At 42.2% G+C, this 19,331-nt stretch overlaps 1 protein-coding gene and 1 non-coding gene across 2 annotated transcripts in view; one reads left to right on the forward strand and one right to left on the reverse strand.

The window, feature by feature from the left end:
* Positions 1 to 19,331, reverse strand: part of LOC131470390 (potassium voltage-gated channel subfamily H member 6-like) — a 31,298-nt gene that overhangs the window by 5,307 nt on the left and 6,660 nt on the right. The window contains exons 4-16 of the mRNA XM_058646179.1: positions 18,954 to 19,326; positions 18,135 to 18,295; positions 17,303 to 17,382; positions 16,750 to 16,836; positions 7,285 to 7,457; positions 6,173 to 6,311; positions 5,935 to 6,072; positions 5,669 to 5,823; positions 5,329 to 5,570; positions 5,041 to 5,240; positions 1,406 to 1,493; positions 787 to 951; positions 593 to 714 (exon numbers count right to left, since the gene is read on the reverse strand). Of these exons, the coding sequence (XP_058502162.1) occupies positions 593 to 714; positions 787 to 951; positions 1,406 to 1,493; positions 5,041 to 5,240; positions 5,329 to 5,570; positions 5,669 to 5,823; positions 5,935 to 6,072; positions 6,173 to 6,311; positions 7,285 to 7,457; positions 16,750 to 16,836; positions 17,303 to 17,382; positions 18,135 to 18,295; positions 18,954 to 19,326 (2,123 nt within the window). The remainder of the gene's footprint in view (positions 1 to 592; positions 715 to 786; positions 952 to 1,405; positions 1,494 to 5,040; positions 5,241 to 5,328; positions 5,571 to 5,668; positions 5,824 to 5,934; positions 6,073 to 6,172; positions 6,312 to 7,284; positions 7,458 to 16,749; positions 16,837 to 17,302; positions 17,383 to 18,134; positions 18,296 to 18,953; positions 19,327 to 19,331) is intronic.
* Positions 17,108 to 17,181, forward strand: trnat-agu (transfer RNA threonine (anticodon AGU)). The gene has a single exon. It is a non-coding gene; the product is annotated as a tRNA-Thr (tRNA).

Here is a 19,331-nt window from a genome sequence, read left to right on the forward strand (position 1 = left end):
AGTGACCAGTTATCAATCAATCCAGTAAAAATAAACCTGGATTCTGAAATTTCCATAATTTGACAATCGAGTTACATTACATTACATTACATGTTGGTGGATGTCGTAGATTGGGACCATCTGGCCAACAAGTCTCAGTATATAATAAGGGACCATGAGTCGGCTTGACTTTGTTTGTATTTATCCTTCAGTGGTTATGACCATATTTTAAATTTGTCATTGGCATTACAAGTCCAGCATTACAGTAGTGGTGAGACTGACGCTCACCCCTCCTTTCCCAAGTGTGTCAGGGAACTACAGCAGTTTTTGTATACCAGAAAGAGAATGACCCTTGCCTAAAGTATATAAAGTCAAGAGTTTATACAGTTATTCAAACATGCTTGCACTTTTTATCCAAAAAAATTCTCCTTAATGTTAAATACTGGACGTTTAAAGAGTGTATATGCGTCTAAATTCCCATTCTCCTGGATGTAATAAGCTTGTTTGAGAACAAAAACAGAGTAGTTTTTTTCTAAAACAAGCTTATTAGTAGTTCCTAATAAAGCATTCAGATGTTGCATGTACACATATTTAAAGGATATATGTATGTTACCTCCAGAATATCTTCTCTGTGTATCTTGTGCAGATCACAGTAGGTCAAGGCTCTGACATCAGCACTGGACTTTCCTGGCAGAACATCCAGATTGACGGGTTCTCCAAAGATGTCATTCTTACCTAGAGGAGAAAACACCATTTTTACTTCAAAACACTTTGGCTACTACAAACCAAGCTTGCACTGGTACCTACCCAGTATGGCGACCACCACGTTCCCTTTGAGGATCTCGATGCAGCCTCTGGAGATGAAGTACAGATCTGATATCAGGTCTCCAGCGTGGACCAGGGTGTCACCAGGAGGAGCGTGCGTGGTCTTGAACCTCATGGCAAGGGCCCTCAAACAGCCTTTAGTAGATCCTAAACACCATCACACATAAGGTTATTCAAATGCTTCAAGAGCCAGGGAATCTGTGCTGATAATATTCATGCATAACTACATTTTATTTAAAAAGTAATACATCCTGGTTTTTAGATGCCGCACCTGAGAGATACCGTGTATTTCTGTCCCCACTCTAACAAACAATGAACATAAATATAACAAAAAATGTGAGTAAAAAAAAAGTGTCAATAGAGAAAATAAACATACCATAAAGGGAAGGGGGGGGGGCATAAAAAGAAAGACATACATGTCCACCACCTCCAATGATCTAATTATAAAAGTAATATCTAAAATTTGTGCTTGTGAATAAACTATTTTTGCACATAAGATAAAAAAAGACATTTTATGATTTCCAAAGGCTTATCAGTTTTATTAAGCTGTAAACCTGACAGTTCAAATAAAGTTTGATTGATTGAGTGATTAATTAGTTACCTTTAAAAGCTTTACAGTTCTGCAGCAGTGACCTGTTGAGGTGGAGACAAATTTCTCCCTGGAGACACTCTGGAAAACTTTTCAAAACCTGGAGGAGATATTTACACAAAGAGATGGGGACAAAGACACAGTTATATCAGCTTTATTAGCAATGAATGACATGTGCTTTAGTGCTGTATATGTGTAAACAGAATTATAAATGTTGTTTTGGCAGAAATGGTGCCCATTATTTGCTTTTATTTATTTACTATGGACCTTTCTGACTCATCCTAAATCCTACTATATGAATATGATGATGATGGTGGCGCGTGAAGACGCAGCGACCCCTGCCTATTCCGACCGTGTGGTGTCTTGTCCTGTTAGTAAGTGTTTGTACGGAAGTTTTTTGTGTTGGTCTCATCTGTCTACATCGGGGAACATGTACTACAGTCGGCAGGTTCTGCTAGACATCGACAGAACCATGATATTCAACACTTTGGACACTGTGACGATCAAGGTGCTAGGGATACTCTGACAGCCTGTAACAAAACCAGACTCGACTGCCACTCTTCCCCCGCAAAGGAGGCGGCGCAAGCGGTGCGAGAGGAAGCAGAAGAGAGGCAAGCACGGAGGTATCCGGATTAGGCTAGAGGCTAATGCAAGCCATACCATCCATCCTCCTGGCTAATGTGCGTTTGTTAGACAATAAAATGGATCATATATGACTGCTGAGGTCAGCGCAGTGTAAAGTGAGTAACTGCTGTGTGCTTGTCTTCACTGAAACATGGCTAAATGACAACATCCCTGACTCCGCTGTACAACTGGAGCAGCTAACATGCTACCGAGCGGATAGAGCCCTCGTCAATGGAGGAAAGACTTGTGGCGGCGGGGTATGTCTTTACATCTATGAAGCGTGGTGTTGTGACACTGTGGTGGTATGTTAACACTGCTCACCACTGACAGAGTTTATGATCATAAGATGCCGACCTTTCTATTTGCCGAGGGAAATTACTGCGATAATTCTGGTCGCAGTTTATATCCCCCCCACCTCCAACAACAGTGAGAGGAATGCTGCACTTTGTGAACTGTATCAGCCCACCCAGATGGTTTCATCATTCTCGCTGGGGATTTTAATCATGCTGACCTTACGACTGCTCTTCCAAAATTTCACCAGCATGTTGATTTCCCAACAAGAGGAGATAACAATTTGGACCTGGTCTACACAACACACAAAGGGGCATTCAAGGCCCCACCCCTCCCCACATTGGACTCTCTGACCACCTCACTGTCCTGCTAATGCCAGCATACAGACCAAGAGTGAAAGTGGTCAAACCAGTTCCGAAGCAAGTAAGAGTGTGGCCAGAGGGGGCCTCCTCTGTGCTTCAAGACTGCTTTGAGACTACAGACTGGGAAAGGTTCAGACATGCAGCCACATACAACAATCACACAAACATTGAGGAGTACACAGATCAGGAAGGGCATTGATGATGTGACACACATAAAAACCATCATCACCTAGGCTAATCAAAAACCATGGCTGACTAGCGATGTCCATCGGCTGCTGAGGGAGAGGAACAAAGCCTTTAGAACTGGGGATGAAGCCAGTCTGAGAACGGCAAGAGCCTACCTGTCCCACGGGATCAGGAAGGCAAAACAGGAATACATACACAAGGCAACCTGCCATTTTAAGGACAGCAGAGACACACAGAGTCTGTGGCAGGGCATTCAGGCTATCACAGACTATAAACCAGCACCTCGGACCTGTGACAGCAACACCTCTCTGCTTAACGATCTTAACAGCTTCTTTGCACGTTTTGAAACACAAAAAAACACACGTCCACAGAAGATGCCACCACCCCCCCACGATCAGGCTCTGTGCCTGTCTACTGCCAGCGTGAAGAGGACACTCTCCACTATCAACACCCGAAAGGCAGGTCCAGACAACATTCCTGGTCATGTGCTGAGGGACTGTGCAGAGGAGGACAGTTCGCCAGTCCATTGCAGGGCCACACACACACATAGAGACAAACAACCATTCACTCTCACACTCACACCTATGGTCAATTTAGGGTGTCCAATTTACCTAATCCCCACATTGCATGTTTTTGGACTGTGGGAGGAAGCCGGAGAACCCGGAGAAAACCCACGCACACATGGGGAGAACATGCAAACTCCATGCAGAAAGGCCCTTGTTCCAGGTCTGCTCGCTGCAAGGCAAGAGCGCTAACCACTATACCAACGTGTGGCCCAAGACTCATATGTGAGAATGCTTTTCATAGACTTCAGTTCAGCATTCAACTCATCTACAAACTAGACCAGCTGGGGCTCAACACCTCACTATGCAACTGGCTGCTGGACTTCCTCACAGAGAGGCCACAAGCGGTACAAGTTGGGAACAACATCTCAAACAGCAAGTTTGAAGTTTGCAGATGACACAACCCTGGTAGATCTCATCACCAAGAATGATGAGACCAACTACAGGAAAGAGGTTGACCTTTTGACCACATGGTGCAGGGACAACAAACTCCTGCTGAATGTTAGTAAGACAAAGGAGATCGTCGTTGACTTCCGAAGAGGTCACACCCAACACCCACCACTGACCATCAATGATGCTGCTGTGGGGAGAGTGAGCAGCACAAAATTCCTGGGGGTGCACATCAGCGAGGACCTCTCCTGGACCACCAACATCATTTCACTGGCAAAGAAGGCACAGCAGCGCCTCTACTTTCTCCGAAAACACAAGTAAGCAAGAGCCCCCTCACCCAGCATGAGCACATTCTACAGAGGCGCCATTGAGAGCATCCTCACCAGCTGCATCACTGTGTGGGGTGGGAGCTGCACTGACTACAACAGAAAAACCCAGCAGCGCATGGTGAACACAGCTGGGAAGATCATTGGTGCATTACTCCCCTCCCTGCAAGACACCTACAATACCCGCCTCACATGAAAAGCAACCACAATTGTGCACAACGTCAGCCACCCTGCACACAATCTCTTCTGCCTCCTGCCCTCTGGTAGGAGATACAGAAGCATCCGTGCCCGCTCCACCAGACTTGCAGAACTTCATTCTCCAGGCCATAAGGAAGCTGAACTCTCTCCCCTCTCTCCCATCCACCCCTCTCTGCCACCCCAAAAACTCTGGTCTCTGAAGTTGCTGCTACTGTGTAGACAGTTTTTCTTTCTTGCACTACTACATCACATCTCTTGCACACTTCTTTTTGCACTCCTATTTGAAATGTTTTGAAAACTATAGCCTCTTTAGCTGCTGCTATTTTATTTTTTATTTTTTTTATTCTATAACATGTCTCTGAAGTTGCTACTGTTTTTATAACTTCTCTCTGCTCTATGACAAACATCTCTGCACAGTAACTTTTTGCACATCGTTTTGTACTGTCACAATAGATATTAGGACTTTGCTGTCTGTAACATCCCTGTGTTTTCTCTTGTTTTGTTCTGTGTTCCTTTGTCCTGTGAGCTTGTTTAGAGCTAGAGAATTGTTCTTATTTAGTATGCACTTTATTTTTATAAGCAATGTTAGGTGATGTCTTATTTGTTGTGGGTATGTTGTGGGATAGCGATAAACGTACTTTCAATTCCTCTGCGTAGTATATGTGGAGAAATTCACAATAAATCTGACTTAGACTTTGACTACTCACAGCGTTCATATCAATGCCATTGGTGTATGACCAGGCGTGTTGGAAGTATTCCTCCAGCCGCTGTCTCAGAGGGTTAGGAATCTGGTGGAAGCGGATGAACTCACGGACTCTCATCATCTGCGTGTGGTAGCGCGCCGTACCAGAGTACAGCCGCAAGATAATGGCGGACACATTACCAAAAATACTGGCGTACATCAAAGCTGCAAAGGAGACAGAAACAGGCTATACAAACTTGCTCTCTGACTAATAAAACCCCACAGATATGTACATGGAATAGAGGTCACTCACCACCAATGAGCATGACACAGATGGAGAAAATCTTCTCATAGTTGGTGTTCGGGGAGACGTTCCCAAAGCCCACACTGGTCAGACTACTGAAGGTGAAGTACAGAGCTGTGACATATTTATCTCTGATGGAAGGACCCGAAGCCGCAATGGAGGCATTGTATGGCCTCCCCAGCTGTTCGCCCAGAGTGTCCAACCATCCGACACCAGCTGAGGTTGACCGTTCCGCGTTACCAATGGCATACCTGTGGTGAAAAGACAAACTTGCACTCATTTTGTCATTTGAAAAAGAACAATTTTGTTTTTTATTTTTGTATCAGAGAAATATTCCATTGGAAAGTACCAGATGCAGGCCAGCCAGTGAGCGATGAGGGCAAAGGTGCACATGAGGAGGAAGAGAACAGCTGCACCGTACTCGGAGTAACGATCCAACTTCCTTGCTACACGAACCAACCGCAGTAACCGAGCCGTCTTCAGCAAACCAATCAGGGTGGTGGTCTGTTATCGGGAGGAGAAAAAACGGATGTATTTTATAAGTGAAATGTTGGTAAAAAAAGAAAAAGAATAAAATAAAAAAAATCTTCTTTTTCTTTCCTTCCTCTCCTCTACCTCGCCCTCTCCGCCACCCCTCGCAACCTCCCCCCCTGAGCGGTAGATGAGGAGGTCAAAGGGAATGGCCGCCACCATGTCGATGAGGAACCAGCCTTTAAAGTAGTGGACAGCAATCCGAGAAGACTGACTCACCACCTGCAGAGACATGACGCAAGAAGCTACAGCAGCAAGTATCACACCAGGTTCAAAACCTTTACTAAATGACCATACAATCAGTAATCCGGGGTCAGTTCACCTCATCATTGGAGTTAACATATGTGGTCCTGAAGTTGATGACAATGTCAACAATGAACATGATGTCCACGAGAAGATCCACCACGTTGAGGGGGGAACAGGAGTAACCGCAGGTCTGCAAGGCTGCCTCTTCCTGAGAACTGAAGGAAAACACAGTCATGTTGAATTTATGAATTAGGAGAAAGTGAAGGATGTGCCACATGGTTGGTGTAGTGGTTAGCACTCTTGCCTTTGCAGCAAAAAGACCCGGGATAAAGACCCGGTCGGAGAACAGGGGCCTTTCTGCATGGAGTTTGTATGTTTTTTCTTAAGTCCATGGAAACCATGACCAAACCCACTTCGGACCCATACTGCAGCCCAACTATGACCCTTATGGGGCCCACATGGACATGCTGGCTGGGTGCAATTTGAATCACAGGAAGGGTTAGCCAGAGAAGGATCCAACTACTGTTTACCATACACAGACAGAGGAGCGGCTTACCATACACAGACAGAGGAGCAGCTTCAGTGACAGAATGCTGTCAATGTCCTGCTCCACAGACAGACTGAGGAGATCATTCCTCCCCCATGCCATTAGACTCTTCAACCTGCATCATACATGACACATACACACAGCACACATGTACATGTGCATGCACACACTCACTTTTGCACTGTAATGACGGAACTTTCTGATTTATAATTCATTTCTTTTTCAACGTCTTTTTTATATTTCATTTTATATTTAGACTGTACTTTGCATGCCTCTTATGTTTCTATTTTGTAACATATTCTTTGAGCTGCTGAACTGTGATTTTCTCTGTGAGATGAATAAAGTATCTATCTATCTACTGGATTCTTTGTTGCTTGGAGATGGAAGGAAACATTCTTGATCACATGTGAAGGAGCCTTAAAAATGGGACACCCAATAAATGCAGTGTCCAAAGGAGGTAGCCCCTGGACTGGGACAAACCTTTGCCAGCAAAAGTTCATGTTGTTTAAATAAGTGTCCAAATGCAACCTAGACAATTGATTCTGGCAGCAATTTCCAGGACAGCAGGCGAAACCCTACATCTCCATAATTAACTCCTGGGGGTCAGGTGAACATCAGTGTTTGGTGAATTTCTTACCAACCTCAGCAGAAATGTCGCAGAGTACGGGGTGAAAATTGCCGTATAAATCACTAGGAGGAGAATCACCCAGTCCCACACAGCTTTGAACGGACTGTAGTGAAGGATGGTCCACTTGTGGATCCTGGGGGTCTGTAGCTTGTACTCTGGTAACACATCAGCCCCAAGGGACAGAACCTTGAGGACACAGAGAGAGAGCGTGATATGTTAGCCCATTCATTCAAGCTAATTATTATTTAAAGTGGACACACAAGGCAGTAAAGGATACAAAAGCAGTTGTGTCTTCCCTTCTTCCCATCATGCTTCTTGTTATATATCTTCCAGTGTGTGCAGGGGTTGGTTAAAATCCCCCTTCAGGTCTATTCAAGTTTCTGCCTGTTGGAAGTATCAAGCTTTATGGTATGATCAATGACTCTTTGTGTTATGTCTGTGAAGGTTCTCAGTCATCCAGGTTCTATTCATCTTCAGGTGTTAGCTGTGAGAAACTAGACCTGCTTGAGTTACTGCTACGATGTTTCACCTCTCATCCACATTCAGGCTTCTTCAGTTGTGACTAACTGGTGGAAAAATATATTTATCCTCTGAAGGCTGGAAACCTGTCTAGAGAGTTGTTAAGATAAACAATGCAGGTTGTTTGACCTCTCTGACCCAGTTTCAGGTTGTTTGTTTCACCCGAGTCTAGGTGTGAAAGAGGGTAATTAGGGTCACCTGAGAGACAGAGTCTGTTATTGTGTGACTTGACCTTTCCCGTTCTGTTTGTGGATCCTTTTTGAAAAAGAGCTCAGCAGAGCATTGTAGGTCAGAGATCTCAAACTCACAGTTGATTTCAAGTGGCCTACCACTTACTATTGAGTTATTGCTGGCCTATGACCTCGTCCTCCTCCAAGTAAACCCAGTGTGTCATTTTGATTATTAAATATCAAAACATTTTTATTTCGAAATGGCACAAATTTTCATCGTCAAAAGTGTCCCTTGTCCCTCAGATGTAGATGGACAGCTGAGTCCTGTCCAGATGAGCTGGCTCTTCTGTGCTGAACCATGCATTTATGCAATGGTTGTTGATAGCAAAGCTATGACCTGGATACTAATTTGGAAATAACATATTACTGTAACATTATCTAGTTATCAATACACTGTTACATTTAATAATATGAGGCTGGAAAATGCATTATCACCATTGTACTAACTTACTGCCATACTATTACCATGTTGTTACTGTTCTGTAATGTACAGTAAATGTAATAGGACAAAAGAACAGAAAACTGTTGAAGTAAAATTTGCTTAAATATAACAACCGATTTATAATAGAATGTTGAATGTAAAGGTAGATAAATCATAATTTAATAAAATGACTAAGAAAAATGTTACATAATCGTTACAGTATGTACACACATGCACACATATTACTGTAACTCCATTTATTGGTGTGACCTGCTGACAACAACACCATGCCACTGACATGAAAGTGGGTCATGATATACAACCTAAACACAAACACACGTGTACATGTGCACGCACACACACACACACACACACACACACACTGAGACCCTCGGGAAGGAGTGGTATAATTAATCAGCAGCCGATTTAAACTCCTCTGGGATCCACAGCTCCACAGCAGCAGTAACCAGGGCAAAGCAGTGAAGGACGGTCAAGGATGTGACTGAGAACCTTGATGGATGCATGAAATTTCATGTTTCAAGCTGCAAGTGTCACTTTGAACAGCACTTACTGTAACCAAGATGGCACCACTGGCCAGCCGTCTGTCGGGTGTCTTTGGATTAGGGTTTGCTGTAGCAGTCTTTGACCAACTACTCTTGGACAAACCAACCAACCAACCATCATGATTAAAACAGAACTTTCTTTTTAGAGTACATATTTATTTTTTTTACAATACCATCGTCAACATCCATCCAGCCATCGTCTACCTCTTCATCCTCACTGCCGTAAAATCTCACCACTGACGCTTGACCCCTCTCTCCCCCTCTCCCGACCATGTATATTTGTTTTCAACACAGCCAGCGAACACAAGCCATGGAGCCATGTCCATACCAGTCAGCATCCGTTTTTCAATTTTCGCTGTTCGAAAAAAGTTGTCTCTGCTTCTATTTTGCCGGCTCTGCCATGATGAATGTCTAAAATAACACTATCGCTGCCTTGATCTTATAGCCGATACCTGGCTGCCGTGAAGCAATTCCTGTTTACAGTAGCAGCCAGCCAGTGGAGCCAGCCCCCAATCTCTCTGCACCAAGACCATCACAATGACTCTAAAGCTTTTAAAATTAAGAGTCAAGAGTATTTTCTGTGGCTGTTCTGAAGCTGTGGAACAGTCTACATCTGAGCTTGCCAGACCATCGGCCGATTACCTGCACCAAGAGGGTTCTGTTTTCATCAGTGTGGGTTTTTCTGTAATTTCTTCCTTCTGTTAGCAACTTCCTATCTACAGTTTTTGAAGGATCAATCTGATTCTTTTGTCGCCTTGTTTGTTTTATCTTGTCAGAGTGGGGGTAGGGGCGCATGCCGTGAAGTAGAATTTTGTAGTTGTTTTGTGTCGTCATTGTGTCGACCTGGCACCCAAAGGTTCCACAGTGCCATAGCACCATTCCTGTTGTGAGTTGATGCACTATGAGGAACCGCAACCAGTTAATGGATAACCCTAACCTTAACATAACCATAAGTCAAATATTGGCCCTAAACTTAACCATTCCCTTTAAAAATTAGATTCTGCCTCATTAGGGCCAGGTTTCCATGGCTTTCATGGTCCTGACAAGGTTGGTGTTTATGACAGAAAAGGTAAAGGTAACAAATACAAGTACACACACACATAAGGTTCTACTCACCTCATGCGCTACTATAGATGAGATGCGTACGGCTCTCTTGGGTCTTGGGTTTCCATGTTCACCTCCCACACCGGACAAGACGTCCTGAGACACACTACTGTCACTCACCAAGGACATGGTTACTCCTTCTTCTCCTTCAGTCTGAGAACTCTTTAGCTCTCTTCTTTTTCTCCGTAAGTCTCAGACAATGTGATGTTTTTTTGAGTTTTGTCTTCGTCCTTTGGGGTTTCCTTTTTTTCCTTGCTCTTCTTCTTTCCTCTGTAACTAACTCTTGCTTTTTCCACTTTGTCTACATCTCAATTTCCTGTCCCCTCTTTTATAAGGTGTCTTTCCACGTTGAAATCGAAGATCTTGACACTCCTCTTGTGTTCCTCACTTCCTTGCTGCCAGGAACAGAAGCAGGGTCAGCTAAATTTAAATTCTTTCAATTCATTTTAATTTGGATAAGAAACAAATTAAATCCTTTTCCAAAGACTGTGCTGTCTTCAGGAATTATTCAGGCTTTTAAGATGTTTCATCCAAGAGGCTTCTTCACTTCGGAAAAAAGTCCACCAGTCAAAAATCCTCACTTGTTTGTGATAGTTGGACAAAAACCAGACAGATTTCAAGTCTTCCTATGATAATTCAGAGTCTATAGTTGTAGCATCATCTCACTTTCTGGTTCAAAATTCAAGAGTAAACGTACATAGAAGACGACAGACTGATCAGTGTGTCCACAGCATTAGTCCTCAGTAGCTGATTCATCAGAGAAGAACTTTCAGGGTTTCACCCTTTCAGCTGCTACAGTTAAGACACATGTCTTGTGTCCAAGTTGCATTTTTTTTTTCCATCTGTTCTTCTCTAGGATGACTGAGCCCGTTCTACGACCTGTAGAGAGAAAACATCTCCTCTTTTTCCCACCATCTCTCCATCCTTGATCTCGATCAGTGAGGGTGAGCTTTAGCACTGCTTCTCCTCTGCACTTTCACCACACACACCAAACCATTCTGCTTCTCAGCCCCCTCCTCTCTTTCCCTCCTCCCTACCGTCTCTCTCTCTCTGCTGGTTATTTTCTCCCCTCTGCCTCTCACCCCCTCCTTCTCTCCTCTCGGTCATGTACAGTGATGTATTTGCACTCTGAGACAAAGGGCAGGTACACTGCTGCTGTAAACACAACTTCAGATCTTTCTTCAACAACAAGAGGATAAATCAGATATGTTTTTGCTCTCAGAGCAATAATGGTATTATTGGTAATAGCTCCCAGTAGGAAGAAGGTCTGGTTTATTCCAGAGGCCATCAGACTGTTGAATGGTAACAGTTCAAGAAATAGTCCGTTCACTTGATGAATGCACTTTGTACTTCATTGTATTTCAGAGCCTGGGGGAGGGAGGGGTGAGCCGAGGAGTCCTCTGTTCGTTACAATCTGCAATCTCACCAATCACAAATTCATACACACTGGATCTTTAACCCTTAGTTCTACAGGAATAATACACACCTCCTTATATGGACATCCTGGGGGGTTTTAGAATAAATCAGCCGTAAACGTAATTCTGTTTAATCTATAACTGTAGAGAAATTGTTACGCTGTTTGTATGAGCAAAAAACAAAAAAACATGTAGCGTGTTATCATTGACTGACAATGACTAATAATGTCTAGTGATCTTGGGGGTGACGTCACTCCCAGTTTCAAGTTCAGATGTAAATGGAGTGCAGTGGTACAATACAATACATATAAATTTCTCCAATATATGTGCTGCAATCCCATTTTACTCAACATCTTGTTCTCCTATTTCACTCTCATTCTCGTCTCTGACTGAAGGTCCTGACCTCTCTACAAATAAGCACTCTGCCACACCGCTGTACCATCTTCTAAATTCCCTTTGTTTTCCACTTTCTTGTTTACGTGCAACTACAGTAGATGCTGTTTTTGTCAAAACAAGGACATTTGTTTGCCCGAAAAACATCCACTAAAGTGAAGTGAGTTTTTTCCCTCCTGCTCCCACTGAAGCACAAGACATTATCCGAAGGCTGTTTTTGGCGATGGATGTGAAAAATGCTGCCTCAAGGTCTCAAGGTGCTATTATCTGACATATACTGGCAGCAGCCTTTACAGTGGATGCAGCTTCATAGATCTTACTCTCTCTCTCTTACTCATCTGATAGATTTTTGATAGACTGCAGCACTGATAAATCATTTTGTACACATCATATCTAGCCTACGGGTCCTGTGTGTAACATTTAAGAGGGTTATTTGGTGGAAAATATGTGACCGATGTTATATGGTGTATATAACATATACTCTGTGGGTGGGCTGAAAACTTCCCAGACTGTTTCCCAGGCTTTACCAAAAAAATTGCTAAAAAAAAGGTTCCCTTTTTAAAGCACAACTGAAGTTTTTCATATTCTTCTAACCAAAAGAAATTAGCATAAATGGAAGACATTTTAGTAAAAAAATACATCCCTCAAATCATCATAAACTGGGCAATAAAACATTTGAATTTCATTCTCAATCACACCCAGGTCACACATCAAACAGAGCCTTTCTTCCTGTGGGTATCATTGAACCTGCCTGTCTCCAGAGCTAGGGAGACAGGCAGGGCGCGTTCCTGAATGCAACTGTGCACACAGCGATCTTATATACTACTCTGCACTGCTGTAATATATTTATTTTCCACATGGTACTGTACACTTTAATAAAAATAAATTAATAAATTGAGTTACATTTTTTTTTAAATGTGAAAATAATAACAATATATATGCATTTATTAAAAGTATTTCATATGTTCATTTATCAACACTGTAGGTGGCGGTAATCAGGCTTAAGCACTTGGCGCCACCCGCCATTCAAACAGTAGGAAGTAGCTGCTGTTCCAATTGAAGAGATCATACTTGTGTACCCCCATACTTGACGAGTATGTACTCCAGTCGTACTTTTGAAGTACGTATTTCCCAAGTACGCAAGTACATACTTGCGTACTTGAGTATTGAGAAAGGACTAATGTTTTCTTGGGTGGTGGCTGTGGCAGGACATCCGGACCTTGGGTCATCTTCAAGGCTCTTCCTACCCTTCTTGAATTCACCTACTCACTATTGCACAGTTGGTAAAGCTGGAGCATTGTCCCCTTATGTAGCAACCATGTCAGCATGAATGTTCTTGGGAAGCTAAACCACTTTTTCTGCAGATGTTTGGTAACACCGCAGTGCCAATTTTTGGTATGGTTATGGTATTGCCAGTTAACAGCAGCAAATGCTGTGACTGTAGTCTTGAGATTAACAGTTTATATCAGAATAAATTATGTGTATGATGTGGTGTTTTGATTTTGTATCGCAATATGTACCATCCCGTGACTTCTGTATCTGTCTGTCAAATCTGCCATCCTGTGCCGCCGTGTTCCTACAGCAGCCCGAACCTGCCAGAGTGCGTATTTCACATTTTGAAGTGGAAACTTACTCCACAAAGGAAGAATGTCTCCACCCACTTAAACCTGAAGCATAAACCAACATTGAAACATCTGTATCCTTTTAGAACCTCATCGTCTGATAAACAGCTCGATGTGCTTGTTGATGTCAACATCCTTTCTGGTATGCTAATGCCGCCGCAGTTCACTAACGCACTTAGGAAAAAGTGGCGGTGGGCAGACAAGTCCTCTGTTTGACGTCACTAATTTTTATAGACTGGACCCTTTAATGTTTACATTCTTGACACCGTAATGTTCACAAATAAGAGCCATAAACAAGTCATAGAACCGTGGTTATATTTAGCGTTACGTGTGACTGACAGTGATGGTAAAGTCAAGTGACTCCCTTGGTGTAAGTGAACAGGTATTTTTGGATAAGGTCGACTGCGGTGCCTCAAGCTTCCATATGAGCCCCCCCTAATTATAGCTAACAATAGCCTGTGCGGTCAACACACACACACACCTGCACTGTTTCCACAGTGAAATCATTATCGCTGACCTTGTCCCTTCAATGTTTGATAGACCTCTTCAGTCAGGTGGATCAAAGAGCTGTCTACAGTAAAAAATATGACACTTCAAGACTTCCTTCCAAGTCGAATACAGACTCTTATGTGACTCATAAGACACATATATTATATATAAATAACAAATAAGGAAGGATTGACAAAGCAGAACCTAAATGTCTAAATGTATACTGCCCATGAGTATGTTTGTACAGGTGTTGAATCTCTTTAAAAAATAGGATTTGGGTTTTCGTAGCATTACAGTAGGCCTTGTATACTTTAGAGCAGACCTATTTTACAGCCCGCGGGGCCACATACGGCCCTCTGGGCATTCCTGTCCGGCCCGTGGTATGTCAGTCATATACACAGATGAACAAGTATTTATGCTGCGCATGCAATACAACTGTGTTGCTTTTATTTTGAAAAGCCTGACGTATGGACGCACGTATCTGCGTCTGTCTGCATAGCGACAGGTGACGTGTTAAGAAAAAAGAAAGGTTCATTCCAAATGGCGCGTTTTCTTTACAGGCGTTAAATGTAAAGCTGTGTGCTTAGTTTGTGGTACACTGGCTACTGTGTTTAAGGATTACAATCTGAATCACTACTACGTGACCAAACACAAAGAGAAATACAAGAACTTATCTTCTGTGAGGGGGGTTGTGGTTGTGTTAGACAATATATTCACTGCATTACACCAGAGTAGCATAGTATAATAGTATTCATTATATAGTGTAGTAATTTGATATTTTCAATAGAGTTGGTTAGTAATTGTGTTTATTGTGTGTTTGTATGCTGCCCAATTTACACCAAAACAATACAACTTACTGCTTTTTTTTAGATAAAAGAGATCAAATTAAATTAAAATTAATTCAAATTTGGCCCGGCCCTCGACAATATTTTTTGTTTCTCATGTGACCCCTTGGGGAAAATAAATTGCCCACCCCTGCTTTAGAGAAAGACAAGCCAGTCAGAGAAAGCAAAAGCTCCTTATTGTAATGAAAAATAATAATTTTTTGATGAACTTTGGGCAAGAGTCATGCTTTATGGGAGGTGTCATGTTTCTACAGGAGCCCAAATGGACGAACTATAGCCTGCATGTTTGCGAAGGCCACCGTAATTTCCTGCTTGTAAGGGAAGTGGTGAACGGAGGAGTCTCGTGTTTGTTACAACCTGCAGTCTTGCCACTAGATGTAACTAATTATTTCTCAATGGATGTTTAACATTTAAAAGTGTAACGTTTTAGAGGTAAAAGAAGCAGTCAGTGGGGAAACACACACAAAATAACACCACTGTTCAGTCTTTACACAGCATTACAGGACATCAGTGATGTCATCAGTGGGTGACCCCCCCATTAATCACGTTTGACAAGAACGTAAAGCTTGGTGCCTCTGTACTGAAATAGCTGCGGCACAGAGAGGGCGACGCTGCCCCTTTAAACCAGCCGTAACGCTGGAGCACATCCATCGTCAAACTCTTTCAAACAACCTCTGCTCTCTGTTTTGTTTTTTATGCCCATCTCTGCAAACCAAACCCTAACACTTATGATATATGGCGTGTATGCACAGTGAGCCACATGACAAGTGTTTATAAATATTCCACTCAGCTGCAGCCCGAGTAGAAACACCACGTAAACAGGTTTTAGATGGACATCGTTCTCTCAAAATGTCACGTGTCATTCAGAGGTTGGGCTTTTTTTGGAACAGTGTGCCACAGTGTTCAGTGAGTTCAGTGAGAGAGTGCTTACATTTAAAAAGCAGCTGAAACTGTGCATTTGCAAAATCATGTGTGTAAGGGGATTTGTGCATTTAAATGAAGGGCCAATGTGTCTTAAACATTAGCACTTCACTGTTATCCAATGTCACTGGCACTTTATTAACAGCTGTTGTTAAGTATTTGTATTTACTGTATATGTATGAGTATGTGTGTATGTATGTGCATTTCCTTTTTTATGTAACTTTTGTATTATTGTGAGCTCAAATGTCCCTATGTTTTTGTTTCCCTCAATGTAATTTCATTTTTATCCCTTATAACGTAAATTTCCCAAAGGAATACAGGCCCGAAATTAGCCTCAGGCTTCAACCTGGCAGATTTACATATGCATTGTCCCTTTCACTAAATAAATAAATGAATGAATAAGAAAGATTTAAAACACTCAAGTAACAAGGCCCACTTCTTAACCTTACAAGAGTATCGGCACTTTTATATGCGTACAGTCACTTCTCATGAGATGTCGGTCCTGTTTAGGTTCTTGTTATTATGGCCAAGAATAATCTTTTTTTTTAGGCTGCACTATGACGTGCAACCGCCTTCTCACGAGAGTCGAGTGCTTGTTTCTAGTGTCTAGAGTTTTTCGTTTTTTATTGTTAAACAAGAACAATATCTAATTGATTTATGTGGCGACCCCTAAAGAGAGAAGCCGGTAGAAGAAGAGGAATATCTATGAAATGTTGGCACAATGTGAAACAACGTTATTTTAATATGAACTAAATAACTAATAAATAAATGTTCTGAGCATCACTAACATCCATGGTATATTTTATTGACTGAAGATTTTCATAATTTAGTGTTCAGTGCTCCACAGTTACTGCCCCCACCCAGGCTTTAAAACCCAGAGGTAATGAACTGTAATTCACAGTTTAAAAAGACAAAAAACGTGTTTAAGAACGTGGTTAGAATTATAAACTACTCACCTGTGTGACTCTCTCTGTGACGTGGTGAGTTCTGTCCATCAGTTTGCACGGAGGTCGGATTTCACCAGAGTGGGACACGGGGCTCTGCTGCATGTACACACACCACACACACACACACACCTATTGATTTGAATGATTTATTAAATTATTCATTACTTATTCCATAATGTGACAGCCACCTTTGCAGAAACGACAGGGTTTGTGTTGGGGTTTTTCCTCTTTTTTTATGTTTCTTAAAATAGTAAAATTTGATTTTGTTTAGGTTTTGAGGAAGAACAACCAAAGAAAGAAAGGTCTGCAAAGGTGGAAGAAAAATTTATTCAGTGTTTTAAATCCTTAAAGGTGCCATGAAACCTAAGGCGCCATGGCTTAGTTGGTTAAAGTGCCTGTCTAGTAAACAGGAGATCCTGGGTTCGAATCCCAGTGGTGCCTTTATCCTAACCCCCCCACTATTTCCTTCTGCACTTGGATTGACCTTTGCACTCTCACCCTCTATCACTGTTACTGTCAAGAGGAGTTCCTGCTATATTGTGTGTGTGTGTGCGTGTGCTACCTGGCTGTTGGCTCGGCAGCGTAAATCAGTGTCTGACGTCGCTGCAGTTCCACTGGATTTTCTGATGGTTATCATACGAGCTGCAGGAGAGAAGAGCAAGGGAAAGTTTATTCTCCAGTGTGTAAAATGTAATTTACATGATTTCTTTTTTCATTTGGCAGAAATTAAAGGTAATATAAGTATAAAAAGGTATTTTTCTTTGACCCAGACATATCATTTTCTATTTATATCTGCACTTGATCCCAGTTCTTGTCTTGTTCATTTTATATGTCCGAAAAACTAGACGGTGCACACATGCACCAAACCAGGGGTGTCAAATGTGTGGCCCACGGGCCAGAACCGGTCTGACCGGAGGGTCCAATCCGGATGAGTTTGTGAAAATACAATATTTATACCTATGTGACTAAATCTTTTTTGCCTCTGTAGATCCATAATAGTTTTGAAATTATTTTTCCCTCAATAAATTTCAGGTTATTCAAAAGTTATGTTTTGTAAAAAAGATACTTTATTGAATGTAAAACAAAGGGGAAAATTTCTTGTTGTTTATAGGTTATTTTACTGGTTCGGCCCACACTGAATGTGGCCCCTGCACTAAATTATCTGTTTGAGCTATAGTGCCCTCTGCTGGTTGGCTTAAAGCATGTCTGCCATTACACAGAACAATTAATTGGATTTTTTTCTCACAATATAGCGTTGACATTGATCTAGGGTGAATAGAGTCTTTTGAATAATGTGTTGTATTGTAATATTTTTTTTTAAATAAATGAACGTTTACTGGCAGGCGACCATGTGCTGGAAACAGGAGACTGGACTGGACTGGTTTAATTCTCACCGGTGCAGCTGTGTCTCAACTGCAGTCTCTTTTCCCAGTAACCCTGTCCACTCTTGATGTCGTCCACTGACGAGGAATGTTTTAAAATCCCACCACTGTCGTCAAAACTGCTGGACAGAGGAGGGCAGTCGTCACGTTGGCCTCTGCTTCTCTGCTCGCGCCTGCAGACACGCAGGTTAAACACATCGTTAAACGAGTGTCGAGCCTCAGAGGACACATCAAACGCTCATGTCACGTGTTCAGAGATGATCTTCTGCATGTGTTTGTAAGGTGTTTTTTTTTTAACTTATTGTTGTCTTTCTTTCATTTCACACAATTTATTTTATAATCAATTAATCTGTCGATTATTTTCTCGATTCATTGAGAAATCCAGGTCCATAAACGTCAGAAAATGTTGATCAGTGTTTTTCCAAATCTGGAAATGAGGAGGTTTCTCAAATATCTTGTTTTTGTCCACAAACCAAAAATTATTCCGTTTAAATTATTTTAAAACCAGAGAATATTCACATTTAAGGAGCTGAAAAATCAGAAAATACTTAATTATTTAAAAAAAACTAAAGAAAACACTTACACTTACCTACACCCTAGATTTGCATTAACCTGCACTTGAAGTGTACCTAATAAAGTGGCCACTAAGTATATATATATATACACAGTATATGATCCAAAAACATTTTTAACAACTTTAATGTAAATGTAAACTGTTTATTCACATATTTGTAACTTCCTGTGTACAGCCACACGTGGAGCTGGTTGTATAAACATAGTGTGACAAATGAAAGTTGTAACAATATAAAATATTTCTTTATATTTAATTACCATGGTGCAGCATGTGAGAAGGAAAGGGGCGGGGCCAGTGCTGGAGGCGCTGAAGTTGGAGCTGCGGGCAGACCTGTGCCTTCACTTCTCCATCCTCCTCTTCCTCCTGTTCTTGTATCCACCAGAGTTGCATCAGCATCTCCTCCTCCTCTTCTTCCGTCCTCCTCCTCCTCCTCCTCCCACTCCTCTTTGTCCACAGCTCCCGCCTCGTCCTGCTCTCGCCTCTCTGTGAGTGGCAGCAGTTTGTCCAGCGCCACAGACTCGTGTCCAAGGGGAGGGAGGTCGCCATGAGGAGAACCCAGCTCTGTGTCCTCTGACAGGACACCTGAGGAGCCGAGGGAGCGCAGGAGGAGACGCAGGCGCTGCCGCCAATCTGAG

This window comes from Solea solea, chromosome 1, assembly GCF_958295425.1.
Source record: "Solea solea chromosome 1, fSolSol10.1, whole genome shotgun sequence".
Classification (NCBI taxonomy): domain Eukaryota; kingdom Metazoa; phylum Chordata; class Actinopteri; order Pleuronectiformes; family Soleidae; genus Solea; species Solea solea.